The following is a 19,944-nucleotide window of genomic DNA, read 5'->3' as shown; positions in this document are numbered from 1 at the left end:
ACAGAGCTCTGTATCCCCCTTCCACCACGTGAGGATATGAGACATCTGCAACCCAGGGAAGGGAGGGCCCTCATCCGATCATGTTGGCAATCTGGTCTTGGACTTTCAGCTTCCAGAACTGTGAGAAGTAAAGTTTTTAAAGTGATGTTGCAATGAACATAGTTTTACATCTTTGTGTATTGAGATTTTATTTGTGTAAGATAAAGACATGAAAGTAAAATGTATGAATCTAGGGACTTTAAAAATAAAAAATCCCTAAAATGGAAAGTTTTCAGTTCACAGCAGGCTCACTTTTGGTGGCAAAATGAGTTGAGGGACGAGGTTAGTCAGTGTATTCTACTCAGTGTGAATTTTTAGACATTTTGTGATTATGTCATGTCACCTCGGTCTCTGGTGGGGATGTGACATAATGCATAATATAAGCATGTCACTGATTTTTTTAATCTGAAAAATACCAAAGCTCTTTTAACTTTTCGATAAATGCTATTGTATAGCAGTGAGTCCCTATAATCCTCATGTATTGGAATAAGCAGATAGTGATGGCTCGGATAACTTTGTTTTTAGCAATCTACAATTCCCTTTTGTTTTTTAAAAATTGAGATATAATTGGCATATAACAATTAGTTTCAGGTATATAATAACTTGATGTCCGTATATATTGTAAAATAATTACAATTTAGTTAACATGTAGTAAAATTTGCTTTTTACAAGCTCCCTAACCTGTGATATTTCATTACAGTAGCCCCAAAAGACTAAGACAATGTCATTATGTTGTAACAGGGGACACACCCATGGAAATAGAAAAGGGGTTTGAGCTGCACATATGTGACTGGAGACTTTGCCCCCTTGCTGAACGTGCAGCTGGAAGAGGGACAATGACAAACATGGCCAACACTGGCCCACATTGTTGGAAAGCTGGACACTCCCACTGCCTTTTGGCATGCATGGGATTCTGCGAGAGGACTTTTATTTTATTATTATTTTTTAAAATTTTATTTAGTTATTTTTCGAGTACAGTTTTTTGTCTATTTTTCCCATCCCAGCCTCCCCCGCCCCTTGCTCCCCACCTCCCTCCCATTTCTACCCCCCTTAGTTCTCGTCCCTGTGTCCTTCCTATTTGTTCCTCCAAATCCCTCCCCCTTTTTCCCCTTAACTTCCCTTCCTTCTCCCCTCTGGGCACTATCCCCTTGTTCTCTATTTCAGTGTCTTTGTTTTTTTTTTTCTGCTTGCTTGTTTGTTTTGTTGTTTAGCTTCCTGTTAAAGGTGAGATCATATGGTATTTGTCTTTCAGCACCTGGCCTATTTCACTCAGCATAATGCTTTCCAGTTCCATCCATGTTGTTGCAAAAGGTATTAGCTCCTTCTTTCTCTGGGAGAGGACTTTTAAAATGGAGTGTACCAGGAAGGGAAAAGTCAGTTAGTTCTTTCCCCTCCCCTGCTGGGGAGGGGCATGTCGATCGATGGTCTCCAGCAGGTCTGCCAATGGTGGCCAGTGTGGACCTGTGAGTGGAGGAGGCCTGGGGCAGACTCCAAAAGGTACCTGAAGCTGGACAGTGACTGGAGGCCAGCTAAGCCACCTACCTATGTTTACTGTACTTTTGGGTGGGAGAAGAGGTTCCTGGCATAACCCTGAACTGAGCTGGCAAAGGATGACAGGGTGATTTTTCTTTGGGTGTCTTAGAGGACACCCAAAAGTGGCTTAAAGGCTTTGAGGCAGAAACTTGCCATTATTTCCAAATACCCTGGTGATAATTCAGCACTGTGAATAGATTTTTTGTTCATTTGTTACTTTCACAAATGACAAATATTGTCACTTATAGTTGTAATGACAAATATTTACATAGCTATTTTTGATGTCATACTCTTGACTTTTCCTTTCCCTTTACTTTTGTTACCCAGACATTTTAGGCAGAAACTTGCCATTAAATAAGATTCCTTTCTTTTCCTCCAAAGTCTGTCTTTGGAGATTTGCCTGGTAGGGGGCAAGCAGTAGGACCTGCCCCTGCACCCTCCCCCCACGCCTGCCCCCACTGGCTGGTTTTGGTAACAATGTGGTATATATTTTTAGACATTAATTGATATTTTGCTCTATTTCTTACCTCTATTTCAAGCCAATAGCAGGTGCTTCTTGTTGGGTTGAGAAGTAGTGGCCTGAAGTGAACAGTTTCCTCAGTCTTTTGTAAAAGCCTAACAAGTGAATTGAAATATTAAAGTAACATGTCAAAGCAAAGTAAGGGGTGTGTGTCAAGAGGAAAGTGGAAGTGCATCAAGAGTCCTTCCATGAGAAGAGACAGAAGCCCAACTCAAACTGGCTTAAGGCAAAAAAAGAGAATGTGCTCAAATGACAGAAAATCCCAGGTATAGTTCTGACCCAAAGGCTAACATAACGTTAACAGAAATCTGCCTCCATTTCTCATCTTCTTTTCTTCTAGGATAGATTTATTCTCAGGCAGGTTCTTTGTGAGTGGCTGACTTGGACTCCCGCAGCACTCTTTTCCCCACACAACTTAGAAACCCTAAAGGAAGAACACCCCTTTTTCAGAGTTCCAGCAAAGTCCTAGTCTTGGCTTTGGTCACATCATGTGCCTGTTCCTGAACCTGGCCAGAATGGCCTCTGTCCAGCCCTGAAGCCAGAGAAACCATTCAGCCTAAAGGTAGGAAAGGGGCTGTTTTTCAAACAAAAGAGTTGAGTTTTGTTTGTGTCTTTTAACAAAAAAGATTTTTATTTAGAGAGAGGGGAAGGGAAGAAGAGTGGGAAAGAAACATCAACATGTGGTTCTCTCTCACCTGCCCCCTACTGGGAACCTGGCCCACAACCCAGGCATGTGTCCTGACTGGGAATAGAACTGGTGACCATTTGGTTCACAGGCTGGAAGTCAATCTACTGAGACACCTCAGCCAGGGCTCTTTGTGTATTTTTACCAAAGGAGACATAGGTACCAGAAGAACATACCTCTGCGGGAAGCCAAAGGAGTCAGGGAGGATAATTCCCAGACAGAGTTCAAGAAATCACAGATCTGAAAATCAGAGAGAGCAGGGCCCTGTTCAGTGTTTGGTAGCAATGCTTCAGGGAGATGGCAAAATATAAGAGGAAACAAGACCTTGATGTACCCAGGGGGAAAGTCTACAGGCATGGGGGTTTGAGCTCACCGAAGGTGACCACAGCCCAAGTGTGGGCTGGACATAGAACTATTGCACCACTCAGCCTGGGACAGTTATATCGCAGCAGTAATTAGTGCAGACAGATGACAAACTACTGGAGGGACCTTCCTAATGTTTGAATCTTGGCCTTCTGCATTAGCCCAGCGTAATCCAATAACCAACAGATTTTCCATCAACAAGGCGGAAGGACCTAGCTGATGGCCTGCTTGGGAAAATTTCCCTGGGTGCTCAATTCCCAAAAGGACCCCAATAAAATCAATGAATAGCATCAGGTAGCTCACCAACCAAGAAAGTTGGCCCTGCAAAATACCACTTAGCGACAACTCCAGAGATACAGCTTGACAAGAAGAGGGAAATGATGGAATTTAATAACTTACACACTGTTTTTTACCCCAATAAAATGTAACATTCACAGAGCATTTCTAAGTAGGACTACCTCTTACGGTTGGTTGCATTCCACAGCCAAAAGAGGCGAACTATTGATTTAGCTGCTCATGCCTGAGAAAAAGAAATGTAACTGGGACAAGCTATTTTTATTCCTTTCAACAAGCCAAACTGGTTATGTGGGACAGCAGAAGTACTCCCAGATATGAAGTCGGGGAACTAGGTGTGAAACCAATTCACCAATGACAAGTTATAAAGCTTTGGGTAAATTGTTTACCCTTTTTTTAATTGTTAGAATTTTATTAAATATTGGTAAGCAAACAGGAGTGGTGCACACTTTGGTTGAAGAGTCCAATTGTTCATCTTTCTGATCCTTAGTTTTTGTAGTCTATAAAATACATCCTCCTATTCCACAGGCAGAGAGGCTACATCAAGATGACATGGAAAAGTACATAAAATGAATTTAATGTTCATTTTTCTCCAAATTTTTAATTGAATGCCACTATTTCTTAACCACAGTACTTAAAAAACATGAATTGCCTTAAAGAGTAGTTGATATACTTTTAGTTAATGTCAGGTTACTATGGTACCTAGAAAGTTTCTGTTATCTAAGGTCTAAGTTCAGCAGCATTATTTGCTATAACAAAAACTTGGAAAAAACCTAAATATGCATCAACAGAGGAAGAGATTAGTACATACACACACACTCACACACACACACACACACCTCTGCAGCCATTTAAAATGAAGACCTATATTTACTGACACAGATAGACAAATTAAAAAGTAGTGGTAGATACATATAGTGATCTTGCCTTTATTAGAACTGAACAAGATATATATACCTAATAACTGTTAAAAATAGTAAAGTCTGGAATGTGGGTTGAGGGGGAAGAAAATGTAATTTCCTATATTCATTAAAATGTGTTAACAGATGTGTTAACTGTTAAAAAATTCTTTTGTCCTATTTAGGGTCATGGTAATGTCCTTCTCCACAACAGCACTTAGGACAAGAAAGTTTTTGATGACCCTGAAAGCAGAAATGACATATGTGAGTCAGGGTGAGCCTGCAATGCAAGTCCATTTTGCTCCACACTAATTTCATTAGTAAAATACGTAGAAGACAAGACTTTCTTAGACAAGTGGATTATTTTTTTCCTCTAGAGCAATGTCTTATGGATAGTGAAAAGGAGGGTTTTTCAACTGCATTTGTATTTTGCCATCAAGAAGAAGGCAATGTAAAGGAGTGAGTTTTTACTTTTCAATTTAGGAAAACACTAGAATTGTTTCAGACAACTAAATTAAATATTTAAACAACACAAAGGATGCCAGAGTCAAAACACAGCATTAATTTTACTGAGTTATCCTGACAAATAATAAATAGGGATTGACCTATTAGTAACCAAATACACTGGCAATATTTACTTAAGTGCCAAAAATGGCCAGTTGGACATAACCACATCTAAAATGAGATCAAATTTTTTAGTACATCCCTTTTAGCAGAAATAATTAAGACCATTTTGGCAGAATCAAGTTTTTTTTTTAAAATTGTTCAATTACAGTTGTCCCCATTTCCCCCCTATTATTCTCCTCTGCCTTTATCCATGTGTCCTTTACATATCTTCCCTGAAAACCCTTCCCCTTCTTTCCCTGTTATCCCTCTCCCTCCTCTCCTCTAGTCACTGTCAGTTTGTTCATCTCCATGTCTCTTATGAAACATATCAAACGTGTGGCTTCAAGAAAATGAGGACTACACAAGTTGAGAAGCCTCCAAAGCGCTCTCAGGATAAACAGAGTGCTTGCAACATTCTGGTCCTCTGTGTATCAATATTAGAACACTGTGAGCTCAGTAGAAGTGTCTCCAGTCGACAGAAATATCCCAAAGAGGTTAATGAAACTGGGATATTATAGTAAAATACTTAACAAAATGACTATACTTGCTGATCTAGGCAAGCTTCTGTTTTCAGAAGTTCACCCCTGGAAGATAGGTGACTTGGTCTTTCAAATCTCCAGGACATAGTTTCATAATTTTCCTTTATACCCAGCCCCAAATTTAGTTATGATAATTCATGAGTAAAGCATTGGGGCAGGTCCTTGGAGAACACGAGAAAGACACATTCCTTGCATGATTACTAAGTTTATAATCTAGTTATAGAGAAATATTAATAACGACGATGGTCCTGACATTTGAATGCTTACTATCTACTAAGAACTTTCCATGCATTACCTCATTTAAACCAACAATAACCCTATGATGTAGGTACTATTAGCCCCATTCTACAGCTGAGCAAACCAAGGCTCACAGACGCTAAGTGATTTATTAAGGGTCACACAGCTAGACTAGTGGAACAGAAATTTGAATCCAGGCAGTTTATTTCCCTCTAGTAAGTTCTGTTACAGAGGTATAAGCAAAAGAAAAACAGCACGGAGGGTTAAATTTATTTCAAATATGTGAGGAATTAGAAGACAGTGCAAGGAGGAAGAGATATAGACACAACCAAGACAGATAGCAGGTGTAGTGAAAAAATGAAGTCTGGTCTGTCAGTGAAGAGAGTGGTGGGAAATAAGACTGAAGAGACAGCTTGAAGCCAAACCATGAAGGGTTTTCCATGCTATGCTAAGAAGTGTGGGTTTCATCGTGTAGCCAGGGGAAATAACAGGGACTTGAATAAGATAATGTTTCCATTTGTTAAGACTATTTTGGCATAAATTATTTGGATGGATTGAAATAGATAATTAATTAAAGATTGGTTCTATCCTGTGTTGGTGCTTGTCTGAGACCTAGCTGTCTGATTTTGACAAAGTCAATAGGCCTGAGTCCCTGACTTCTTCATTTGGACAGCAGACACACTTACCACGCCCCTGCAGATTTCATCAGCTCTGAAATTTTTTCAAGTCTCATGAAAAAAATTTGTTCTTGAAATTTAATCTTGGGTGGTCTTAGTCTATGGACCTGGGGCTGATCTGTACAAACCTTAAATGTGCTTGAAATGATCATCTCAGTATTTTCTTTTGCTGGGAAAATAACCAAAATTCTAAAAATTTATACAGCATTATGCTTTCTATCTTTAATACCACTTATAAATAACTACTTTTATTTTGTTGCTGGGTAACTGTGACCCAGAAGAGTTTACTTTGCATAAAGTACTCTAGTCTTGGTGTTTTTTCTATAACCTTCTTATATAGTGGTTAGAATGGAATTGATGGGAGACTACGTAACAATAAGGTATTTTTGAATCCATGTTTTTAGAAACAGTCTGTTGCCTTTTTATACAGTATTAGCAAAATAAAAAATGTGCTTCCCCCCAACTTAGTTCAGTTTAAGCCTACCATTACAACTTCCAGTTGATCTATTCTTTAATAGGTTTATAAAAAAGAACTCTTCAAATATCTCTATAATCTATGTTACAAATCAGGATAAGGTTCAGATGGTGCAAACATACAGTCAAGAAATCATCCCCATTTACTTGGAACTTTCTCAGTTATAGCATTCAAAGTCTCATGTCCCAGGAAACCCCTCAGTCTTAGGCAAACCAGGACAGTTGATTATCCTAAGAAAATACCCATAAGCTCCACAACTGAAGAATGTCCAAACCCTACATTGCCTTTATCTCCTAGTTCCCTACCATGTTCCTGAAGAGGCCAGGAAACAGCAGCAAAGGGTAAATACAGTGTTTTATTTGATCCTTAGTTATTATTAGACTGGGCTCATCTCAATAACTCCACAGCTCAAGGAAAGCTGTTTGCAATGAAGCACATGGACAAATCTAGACACCAAGGGTCTCTATTACTACTTCAACCAAAATTTCAAATCTCAGAAGCTAAGACCCCTTGGTCTGCAGTAAAGCAGAAACAGAAGACTGAAGCAAAGATGAATGGGCTTATTAGGTCTTTGTGCAAGGAAGAAAAATAAAAGATGGCTAGTTTTCTTTCTCCTACTTCAGGAAACATGATACAGAAGAAAGAGCAACATTTGTATGGTTTATTCTTGCTGAGTGACTCTTCTTATTGGTAAACATGGCCTAGTCCATATTCTGGACTATTAATAGCATCTCTTCTCTAGCAGGAGAGGTAGGAGTGGAAAAGGAAGGAGAGGGGAGACCTTTTCCACCACATGCTGCTAACAGCAAAACGAAAGTAAAAGGCAAGGAAGTGTTACTGTGTGAATGAATATGTGAAACCTCTTTAAGGAATCAATTTTGAAATAAATTTTTAAAATCAAAGCTTATTTCAAAGTAATAGAAGCCTTTTGTTTCTTTAGTAGACAATTTATTTTGATAAACTTGCTCCATAACAAAAATACAAGTGAAGAAAATTATGTTCATTTTATACAGTTCGTATTAACAATCTGTTTTGAAACTATCAATTGAAAAATGTTATAACCAATTAGAAAACAACTCTTAAAAGTTTAGGGCAATATACAGACCTTGATCACAAACTTCAAAATCTCTTGAGGTGATACGACTACTAAATTCTGTGTAGGGAATCCAACCTACACAGGCCACTTTCTTCCTTCATATACTTTTATCCTTCAAAAATCAGCTCTAAAAGACAGCTTACTGTTTTGTATTGTGAAAGTAATTTCAACTTTTAGAAGATGATTAAATGGGTTGATAAACAGTTACTACAATCAGAGTAACCATGGCTAGTAGTCTTTTAATAAAGACAAAATAAATGTAACATGTTCTTCCTATGAAGCCCATGATGCAAAATAATAGCTAAGCATATATGCAGAGTTAGTTTCCCACTTTTCAGGGCCTTTCCGCTAAATCAATAGATTGCATGTCACCAGGACTACTTATTATTATACTAAAGCAATTAAACAGTGAATTCTCAGAACATCAACTAGAAATACCAAAGCTTTAGACAAAAGAGTAAAAATTAATGAAGTGTTTGGTCTCCTAAAACATTAAAAAAAAAAGCCATCCTTCAAAAACAAAACAAATGGGACAAAAATAGGTTTATAAGAAGTAGAAGAGTCAGACTACATACACACATTAACAACATAGAACATGGATTACCTTTGGAAGGGATTATACTGAAAAAATGTTTTAAATGAACTGAAGTTTTTCCACATTTACAGATGTTTAGGCATATGTAATAGGGGCTTCCAAAATTTTCAAACTAAGTCCTGTGCAAATAAAACCTACAACTAGTTTTTAGCATATTTTACAGTGATGTTCTTAGGTATGAGAATAATGCACACTCTAAAAACAATGTAACAGACAAAAGTTTGACAAATGATTGCACCGTAAAAGTGTTTTATATACAGTTTACAAGCTAAGATTTCCTGCTATAAATTAATACTGTACTATATAGTACTTACTATAGTGACCTTTTTAAAGCAACTGCTGATAGTTGTGTCTTTTCACTTACAGGATGTATAGAATTTTATATGAATAAGTCTATTTCAATGTTGGTCTGGAAGAGTACAAAGATTTGACTTCACATACTTGATGGGACAGTTTTAACCCTGGGCTGACTGGTTAGAGTTTTGTTCATCAGTCCTTAATGTACTGGACCTCCAAGATGATGATGAAATTAAAGACAATTTGATGGTTTGGATAATAGATACAAATAAAACCTTAAATCTTGTCATCTTGTAATACCACTGTAAGTGAAAGAAGTAAACAGTGGGGAAGCTCTTAGCAGCTGAGAAACTCTCTCTCCCCATGCTCATGATCCAGTTTAAAATATTTTGAGACTATTTACAATAAAATTCACCTTTTGGAAGAGAAAAACTCTTGGTTATATAAATTAATTTGAAACATACTTTGCTAACACCTTATGTCTGGTATAATGATGACAATGATAGCTTTCCTTCAAAGTGACCCATCGTGACTGAGGACTAATCAAATTCCCCTGGGAATGGCAATCCCAAATGTCCAACTGACTAGACAACACTTGGGGAAAAAGAATCGACTTCAAGCATCTTCTAAGATTTCTTTAACCCTAGGAAGAAAATGTGTGACATTCACTGGTACCATTCAAGGAATGCATCACAGTGGTGGCCCACCTCTTACCCCCATTCTTGAGTGAGCTGCAACACTGGGGTTTTCTTCCACATTAAAATACTGATGAATTAACAGTCAGATACATAAACATTAAACAAGCCAGCATGGAAAGAAAACATCAGGTTCCTCCATTTCATATTTTGAATAATTGAGAAGGTAGCCCCATCTCTGTTGCAATCATTCTCTAAAATGTAGAATCTAGGTTTTTAAAAAACAATGCATTCATTTGTTGGTGTGAAGCTGTACTATATAATAGATGGACTACCCAGGACTCTACTGATGGACATTTGGGGTGCCATTTCACTATAGAGAAGAAAAACAACTCCACTGCCTTGAAATCTTACTTTCATTGCCATGAAAGACCTCTCCTGCCCCACATTTGAAATAGGAGATGATCTATAGTGTTCACCTGGAAAAACTAAGCACTGAGACATGAAGGCATGGAAACATAGAGAAGAGAAATACTGTGTTTTAAAACTGTCTGTGGATTCAAGGGTTAGCTATAGTGCTTCTTTTAGGGAAAAAAGATAAAGGTGTGGGTGGAGTATAGTCCTTTAAAGTAAATGCAAAAATGTTAGCTTTCCTCAAACAAAGGTATATGGCATATAAAGAAAATACTGTATCACCGGGGTTTTTGGTAAAGGAGATGTATTAATAATGCTTATGGATAAAAAGAACATAAACTTGATTTTATAGCAGAGTGATATTGGTGTTGTAAATAGCCAGAATACTGTAAATTGATAATGCTAGTGGACTTCGTATTTATGTAAAGTTGTATGCTTGTACACAGAAAATGCATAATTAATGTAAGAGTCAGCCAGTAAAAAAAAAAACCTCTGTACAACAGATGACTGCCAATAATTTAAATAGTGTCAAATTCCCCAAATTACATATTACTTTCTACTATCATATACAAATAAATTAATCCTACAAAGAATTTTAGCTTAATTTAAAATTGCACCTAGAAAGATATGGGATTATTTGTACCTATTACAAAAACCTGTTAAAATCAAGGGCTGTTACAAAGAATGAGGTAAACTGAAGACTCTCTCCACTATACAGCCTTCAGATAAATGGCTTTTTAAAATTGAGTCCTAGGTTTGCACACCACAGTGTTTTGCTAGCAAAGCATTCAGAGTTCTCTTCCAGAAACTGTTTGTATGTGTGTATTTACACACACACACACACACACACATATATATACACACTGTATATTGCATCACAAAATATATATTATATATATTTATATAAATATAATGAACATTTCCTCCACCCACCCACCCCAGCAACACGTTTCTTAGTGTTTGGTTTTTTTTTTGTACACAGAGAATAGGGAATTTCAGAATTTTTACATACATTTTAGCAAACAAGTTTTGATCTATTGGCTTCTTGGTGCAGTAACACAACAGCAATCCCTTCTGGTGCCTCATACTACTTACAAGGAAGCTGTGAATACTAGTTTCTTAAAAAGTGAGGCCAGCCCCACAGAAACTACTCTTGCATTCCTCTGGTCCACTGTGATTCATAAATACTTAGAATTTTTCCCCCTCAAATGAATCATCAGACATTAACAATGGAACAAGAGTCATAAGGGCCCCGTGCTTTTCAGTACAAAGTATTCTCCTTCACTAGGCTGCTATCACAGTACAGATTTGACTGCCTGAATATGTGCTCAGGAGACTTAGTCAACATTGTCTGTATTTGGTTATGAAAAAGGCTCTCAATTTTTTAAAAAATCCAAAGTGCATAGTGAGAACTAATCAAAGTATTTTTTTTTCAACATCAGTTTCACCTAAGCATCTTCCTAAGCGAGGACTACTCAGATGCCTTGCCTTTGTCCTCCCCACCCTCCAAAAATAAAAAAATAAAATAAAATTTAAAATAATAAAAATAGTCAAGCAATTTAGACATTCATCAGCCTGGTAAACAAACTTTGCCAGCAAATAGAAGTCCTACTATTGTAAAGAAAATTGATAAGACAAAAAGTACATATGATGACCCAACTACTGTGTTGTTGGGTAACTTATAAGGTTGACCTCCGACTTCATTGATGTAAAATCCTATTGGAAATATTAGGGCAGCCATACAGAAAAGGATCACTGTAAAACAAACCAAAACACAACATTAGTAACATGGTTTGGTGATTAGAAAGACAAAGAAAATTGGTACAAAGGAAGTTTATAAGAAGGGTTGTGGATTGGTAATATGGTCAAACCTGTTAAAATGTGAACCACCTGTCAAAAGATTTGCATATACTACAGATTATGTAATATCCCCAAAGCCTAACAATTAAATCCAGTAAAAGCTGGGGTTAGCCTTTCAAATATCAACATTAAGAAAGGTCCCCATGCCTACTAAGTACGTGCTTTTATTATTCTAGACCATTTAAAGTTGTGATAAGGGTTAAGTTCTGGCTATACTACTTACTAACTGTGCTATCTTAGGCTTTGGTACCCTTCTGCAAATGGAGTAAATGCTAGAAATATTAAGTTGGCCAAAAAGTCCATCTAGTTTTTTTCTGCAAAATAAAGGACACATTTTTCATTTTAACCAATAACTTTATTGATTTGGGTATTATGAATATGTCAGCTATCTCCTGCCACTGGCTTTTAGTAGATAAAGGCCAGGGGTGCTGCTAAACAGCTTTCAATACACAAGACAGCCCCACAGCAAAGAATTATTTTTGGCCAAAAAATATCAGTGGTACCAAGAAACTTCGCAAGCCACTTTTAACATGTTTGATCAATCACAGCACCTTCTTCATACACTGCATAAATCCTTTTTGTGTGTTTCAGTTCCCTTTTTACCTTTCTTGAAATAATAAAAGCATAATATGGCAAAAATGTGGACTTCCGGCCAAAATGGAGGAGTAGGTAGACACACTGTGCCTCCTTGCACAACCAAAAGAAGGACAACAAATTTAAAAACAAAACAAACAGAACTGACAGAAAATCAAACTGTATGGAAGTCTGACAACCAAGGACTTAAAGAAGAAACATTCATCCTGACCGGGCAGGAGGGGCAGAGACAGGAAGGACTCGCAACAAGGCGGCAGTTGGAGGACCTGATTGGGCAAGGCTATGGCTGGCGAACCCAGTGAGGTGGTAGATTGTGGACTGGGTGGTCTCACATTTGTGTACAGGTAAACTGGGAGGAACAAGTGGGGAGCAAGACAGACCACACAACCCAGAGTTTCAGTGCAGCGAAATAAAGCCTCAAACCTCTGATTGAAAACACCTGTGGGAGTTGAGGCAGCAGTGGGAGAAATCCCCAGCCTCACAAAAGAGTTTATTGGAGAGACCAACAGTCCTAGAATGTACACAATCCCACCCACCCAGAAATCAGCACCAGAACGGCCCAATTTGATTGTGGGTAGCGGAGAACGTGACTGAAAACCAGCAGAGATTGGAACAAGTGATACTGTTCCTTCTTGGGCCTCTCCCCCATATACTACAATGCCACAACACAGCGACATGGCTTGCCCCACCCTGGTAAACACCTAGGGTTCCACCCCTTATTACATAATAAGCATGCCAAGACAAAAAAAAAAAATGGCCCAAATGAAAGAACAGATCAAAGCTCCAGAAACAATACAACTAAGTGACAAAGAGATAGCCAACCCATCAGACACAGTTCAAAACACTGATAATCAGGATGCTCACAGAATTGCTTGAATATGATTGCAAATTAGATGAAAAAATGAAGGCTATGGTAAGTGAAATAAAGGAAAATGAACAGGGAATCAACAGTGACAGGAAGGAAACTGGGACTCAAATCAATGGAGTGGACCAGAAGGCCGAAAAACATTCAACCAGAACAGAATAAAGAAACATGAATTTAAAAAAATGAGAGGCTTAGGAACCTCCAGGAAAACTTTAAACGTTCTAACATCTCAATCATAGGAGGAAGATTCATCTGAATCAGAGGGGAAGAGGAAGAGCAACAAGTAGAAAAGTTATTTGAACAAATAATAAAGGAGAACTTCCCCAACCAGGCAAAGGAAATAGACTTCCAGGAAGTCCAGGAAGCTCAGAGGGTCCCAAAGAAGTTGGACCCAAGAAGGAACATACTAAGGCACATCATAATTATATTAGCCAAGATTAAAATGAAGGAGGGAATCCTAGAAATAGCAAGAGAAAAGGAGACAGTTACCTACAAAGGAGTTCCCATCAGACTGTCAGCTGATTTCTCAAAAGAGACCTTACAGGCAAGAAGGGGCTACAAGTATTTGAAGTAATGAAAGGCAAGGACCTACATCCAAGATTACTCTATCCAGCAAAGCTTTCATTTAGAATGGAAGGGCAGATAAAGCACTTCTTAGATAAGGTCAAGTTCAAGGAGTTCATCATCACCAAGCCCTTATTTTATGAAATGTTAAAGAGACTTATCTAAGAAAAAGAAGATAAAAAATATGAACAGTAAAATGACAACAAACTCACAGTTGCTAACAACCACATCTAACACAAAAGCAAAAACAAAGTAAACAACTAGAACAGGAACAGAACCCCAGAAATGGAGATCATATGGAGGGTTATCAGTGGGGGAGTGGGAGGGAGAGAGAAGGGGAAAAGGTACAGAGAATAAGTAGCATAAATGGTAGGTAGAAAATAGACAGGAGGAGGTTAAGAGTAGTACAGGAAATGTAGAAGCCAAAGAACTTACATGTATGACCCATGGACATGAACCAAATTAAAGGGGGGAAATATGGGTGAAAGCAGGTGTGCAGGTGGAGGGGAATAGAGAGGGTAACATGGGACAACTGTAATGCATCATAAAGTATATTAAAAATGTGACTTAAAAATGTTGTGTATCTTCACCTTCAATATTAAAATATCTACATAAAAATTCACCAATTTTGATAAGTTTTTTAAAAATGCAGGCTGAAGTGACAGCTTTCACAATACAATCTAACGAACTTGTTTCCAATGAAGTTAAAGACAACTAAGCACTACTAGAGCCATAGTAGGGAAAAAAAACTAAATGAACTCTTTGGCCAATACAATATAAACAAAACATTACTGAGTCCCTGACACAGTGCCTTGTTGACAGGTGCTGAATAAATATTGCATATTATCATCTTATGCAATGTTATTATTTTGCCAGTTCTTTGCTCCTCTAAATTGATATTACTTAGAAGGAATTGGAGAAAAGGTACATGCAAGTACCATTTACCTTAATCTGAGATAAAGTAAGCTTGTGGAAAGAACCTTACACTTCTGAGATGATTAGACTTCTGGGATAATTCTGTCAGAGTAGTTAGCTCTTATCATGAACAACATTTTAAAAAAACCCAAAACAAACAAGAATAACAACCCACCCATTCCAATCTCTCAGATTTCTGAATACAAAGAGGTTCAAGTGGGGGAGGATGGGAAAAGCTTTTCATTTTGTATACAAACATGATGAAATCTAATATTTGCTAAAATGTTTCTAGAAAAATATCAGAAAAACCAATGCATGGGTAGGAGTAATTCCACAGGCCACTGTATTAGCAAACAGTGTGTTCCCCTGTGCTACCAAAGAAACACTCTTCTTAGTGAATGCAAGTTACCTACAGATAGGTTAGCTTTTCCAAGAAAATAGTTGATGCTTTTTGAAAGCACATTGGTCAACAGTGCATAGTCATTCAAATCTCTCTGTAGGCAAAAACATTTCTTCAGGGTAATGTGAAGACAGATTATCATACTCAGAGTATATGAATGAGTTGAAGCTTTCCATTATTATCTGAATGAGAAAAGTTTCCAAGTTAGACCTCTTCCCAGGAATACTGAGAGAGTCCTGGATAATATATTAGATGACACTTGTCCTACATTACTTTTGTGTTAAGTCAACAAAGTTTAAGAGTCTTTAACAAGTCAACAGAAGTCTTTTCCTGGAATAGCTCTAGAAATGCATTAAAAAGTAACATTTTCTCAAATAATGCAGTAATTTAAGAGATACACTAGCACCCTTGTTTGCTTTGCACTATTTAGGTGAATTGTTTTATATTATACACATAGTCTATTTTATTTTGGGCAAATGATCACATGGAATAATTTTACATAAGCAAATCTGGATTCTTTTGGTCATTCTGTTGTATAGTCAGCATATAAGTAATTTTATCAGTGATGCCAATATCCACTTATCAGTATTACCTGCCACCAGTTTTTAATAGTTTTTAATGCTTACTAAGATTTGGTAAGTCAAAAGAAACCACAATCTAAGTAGCTTCACCTAATCTATAAAAATAATGGAATACAATTAGTTTTAAAAACAATTTGTTTCTTAATGACTAAGTTAATCTCAAAGACTAAATAATTTAGAAATATACAGATATTACATGTCACTCTGTTAACTGATGCGCTGATTTTTATGTCTATCCTTTCTTATTTTCCATTGTAAAATAAAAATCTATCCATTATAATGGAGTAATTGTTTAACATTTTACAAGACTTAATTATTTTCCAAATTGGTTAGGAAAAGCTTAATCAAATTTAAAAGAAGCAATGAACTCTTATTCAATCTAATTTTGAATAGATTGACTAGGCAATTTTGGTTTTCAAGCCAAAAAAATTACGTTCTCTATACTTCCTGAAGATATTTAATATGGGTAGGTGATTTTTCTTTTTATTTAAAAAAATTATTATTTATTTTTAGATAGAGGGGATGGGAGAAAAAGAGGGAGGAAAACATCAATGTGTGGTTGCCTCTTTAGTGCCCCCTACTGGGGACCTGGCCTGCAATCCAGGCATGTACCCTGACTAGGAATCGAACCAGTGACCCTTTGGTTTGCAGGCCCACAGTCAATCCACTCAGCCAGAGTAGCCAGAGCTGGTAGACAATATTCCCTTTAAGCTACTTCTTTAAGACCTGTAAAGTTACTTTAGATCTTAGAATATTATTTTTTCTCTTTTTAAAATTGAATTTATTGGGGTGACACTGGCTAAGAAAACCATACAAGTTTCAAGTGTACAGCTCAATAAAACATCATCTAATGCTGATAATATCTATCAACTTTTGACTGTTAAGTTCTGGGTCATAAATAAACCTATGAAGACATAACTTCATGTCCTCCATGATAGTGAGAGTCAGATATCAGGTGTGTAAATATGGTAGATGAGGATGTAAATTACAGTGGCAAAGGAAAGGACACATCTTTGTTACCCTTTTCTCCCATATGCCAACTCTACCATGTGTGGTTCTCCTCTGAGAGATTTCTCTACTGTGTAAACCACACAGAAAATGTTACCCTCACATTCTTACCAAAACCACAGCTTAACTGGAACAGAGATGCGTACAATAGAGTTGATGATATACAATAGTGTAACACTAGGGGGAGCCAAATCTCTCTTGGAACTGCCAATCCAGTGGACTAGCTCTAGAACAAAAACTGATGTATTTAAGGAAGCTAAGAGTAAATGCAGTTCTATGTTACATAAATATCATTAACTTCAAGATACATTCTTGAACTAAAAACCAAGGTACAGAATAGTACAAACACAATAAATATATATTTATAGAACACTCAAATATATATAAACATATTTTGATGCATGGAATACCTCTGGTAGGAAACCCTAGAAACTAGTAACAATGGTTGCCTCATGGAAAGGAGTATTGGATATCTGGGTTACTGGGCCACACATGAGACTGACTTACTTTTCACTTGGTGACCCTTTCATAGACTTTGAATTACGTATTTTATGCATATTTATTTTTAAAAGTTAAATTATTTAAAAAACAAAGGAAAAACACACTGCATATGGAGGTAACTACATATACTTAAATATTCTCTATTGAAGGGGAATGAAAAACAAGATCATTGGTTCTTTACATTTATACTGGGTAACAAAAACAATGGCTCAGTGAGCACCTTAATACTTTCACTCATACTATTTTGCTAAATTATATGAGATTTTTTTCATATTCATAGCATATGCATTCCCAAATTTTAACTAAATCCAGAAAGTACATCCTTCCTTGATTTTACATAAAGAATAAATTTTATCTGAACAAGTACTGTACCTCTGAGTAAAGATTCTCTTTAAATTTCTCACCAGTACCTTTTAATTTAGCAGCATTGTCTCTGGACCCTACTATCTAGCAAAGAACTGTCTTGGGAGGTTTGTCCGACCTCAAACAAGGTCATCATCTTGTTTATACCCTTTGCTACAGCAAGAATGGAGCTGGAGACTATTGTGCTAAGTGAAATAACCCAGGCAATGAAATACAAATTCCATACGATCTAACTCACAGCTGGAATCTAAGGAACAAAACAAAGTAACAAAGTAATGAGCAAATAGAGGCACAGAAAGAAGGAACAGATTAACAGCTGTAAGAGGGGACGGGGGAGGTTGGGACTGGTTGAAAGAAGTGAAAGAACTAGACAAAGAACATGCATTCATCACCCATGGACATGAACAATGATGTGGGGACTGACTGTAGGAAGGGCGGTGGCAAAGAAGAAAAATTGAAACAACTGTAGTAGCATAAACAATAAAAAAAAGAGATCACCTCACCTCACATTTGTCTTAAATATATTTTATTGATTTTGCTATTACAGTTGCCCCATTTTTCCCCTTCATTCCCCTCCACCCTGCATACCCTCTTCTACCCACATTCCCCTCCTTTAGCTCATGTCCATGTGTCATAAGTTCTTTAGCTTCTACATTTCCCATACTATTCTTACCCTCCCCCTATTTTCTACCTACCATCTCTGCTACTTATTCTCTGTACCTTTCCCCCCTCTCTCCTCTTCCCACTCCCGTTTATAACCCTCTATGTGATCTCCATTTGTGTGGTTCTATTCCTGTTCTAGTTGTTTGCTTAGTTTGTTTTTACTTTAGGTGTGGTTGTTAATAATTGTGAGTTTGCTGTCATTTTACTATACATGTTTTTATCTTTTTCTTAGATAAGTCCCCTTAACATTTCATAAAATAAGGGCTTGGTGATGATGAACTCCTTGAACTTGACCTTATCTAAGAAGTGCTTTATCTGCCCTTCCATTCTAAATGAAAGCTTTGCTGGATAGAGTAATCTTGGATGTAGGTCCTTGCCTTTCATTACTTCAAATACTTGTAGCCCCTTCTTGCCTGTAAGGTCTCTTTTGAGAAATCAGCTGACAGTCTGATGGGAACTCCTTTGTAGGTAACTGTCTCCTTTTCTCTTGCTATTTCTAGGATTCCCTCCTTCATTTTAATCTTGGCTAATGTAATGATGATGTGCCTTGGTGTGTTCCTCCTTGGGTCCAACTTCTTTGGGACCCTCTGAGCTTCCTGGACTTCCTGGAAGTCTATTTCCTTTGCCTGGTTGGGGAAGTTCTCCTTTATTATTTGTTCAAATAAGTTTTCCACTTGTTGCTTTTCCTCTTCCCCTTCTGGTACCCCTACACCCCTATAATTTGGATATAATTCGGATGTTGGAACATTTCAAGATATTGTGGAGGTTCCCAAGCCTCTCGTTTTTTTTAAAGTCTTGTTTCTTCACTCTTTTTTCCCCCATTTATTTATTTATTTATTTATACATACATACATACATACAAAGAGGAGAAGGGAAGGAGAAAGAGTGGGAGAGAAACATCAATATGTGGTTGCCTGTCATGTGTCCCCGCTGGGGACCTGGCCTGCAACCCAGGTATGTGCCCTGACTCGGAATCGAACCAGCGACCCTTTGCTTCACAGGCCCGTGCTCAATCCACTGAGCTACACCAGCCAGTGGCTCTTTATTCTTCTCTTGGTTGTTTCTTTCTTCCTTCTGGTCCACTCCATTGATTTGAGTCCCAGCTTTCTTCCCATTGCTATTGGTTTCCTGTATATTTTCCTTTACTTCCCTTAGCATAACCTTCATTTTTTCATCTAATTTGTGACCAAATTCAACCAATTTTGTGAGCATCCTGATCATCAGTGCTTTGAACTGTGCATCTGATAGGCTGGCTATCTCTTCTTCACTTAGTTGTATTTCTTCTGGACCTTTGATTTGTTCTTCCATTGGTGCCATTTTTTTGTTTTGTCGCACCTCTTATGTAGTGGGGAGCAGAGCCTTAGGTGTCCACTAGGGTGGCACAACCCAGTCACGGGGTTGTGACACTGTATGTGGGGGAGGGGTCAGCGAGGAAACAATGGCGCTTGCTCCGCTGTATGTCGGATTTCAGCCCCTTTCCCTGCCCCCCCCCCCCAAGCAAACTGAACCCTTCTGGTGCTGATTCTAGGACCTTGTGGGACTCTCCAACAAACCCTCCTGTGAGGCCGGGACTCTCTCCCGGCACCTCAACCCCTACAGGTGTTTTCAATCAGTGTTTTGAGGCTTTATTTCCCCACCCTGGGGCCCTGGGTTGTGCAATCTGTATTGCTCCCCAGTTTCGCCTGGTTTATCTGCACACAAACATATGACCGCCTGGTCAGCCAGC

General features: G+C 37.8%; 2 protein-coding genes across 2 annotated transcripts in view; both read right to left on the bottom strand.

Annotated features, from left to right (window-relative positions):
- Positions 1 to 3,017, bottom strand: part of VWA3A (von Willebrand factor A domain containing 3A) — a 77,764-nt gene extending 74,747 nt beyond the window's left edge. The window contains 2 exon segments of the mRNA XM_053659508.1: positions 2,100 to 2,187; positions 2,954 to 3,017. The gene's annotated coding sequence lies outside the window, so the exon portion shown is untranslated.
- A 6,746-nt stretch (positions 3,018 to 9,763) lies between these two features.
- MOSMO (modulator of smoothened) overlaps positions 9,764 to 19,944 on the bottom strand; it is a 90,863-nt gene continuing 80,682 nt past the window's right edge. Inside the window, exon 3 of the mRNA XM_037156308.2 lies at positions 9,764 to 11,659. Coding sequence (XP_037012203.1) covers positions 11,475 to 11,659 — 185 coding nt within the window. The 3' untranslated portion in view covers positions 9,764 to 11,474. The remainder of the gene's footprint in view (positions 11,660 to 19,944) is intronic.

This window comes from Artibeus jamaicensis, unplaced genomic scaffold (assembly GCF_021234435.1).
Source record: "Artibeus jamaicensis isolate MK-2021 breed Jamaican fruit bat unplaced genomic scaffold, CSHL_Jam_final scaffold_666, whole genome shotgun sequence".
Classification (NCBI taxonomy): Eukaryota; Metazoa; Chordata; class Mammalia; order Chiroptera; family Phyllostomidae; genus Artibeus; species Artibeus jamaicensis.
The sequence above is the reverse complement of the archived record's forward strand: the minus strand, read 5'-3'. Positions and strand labels throughout refer to the sequence as shown.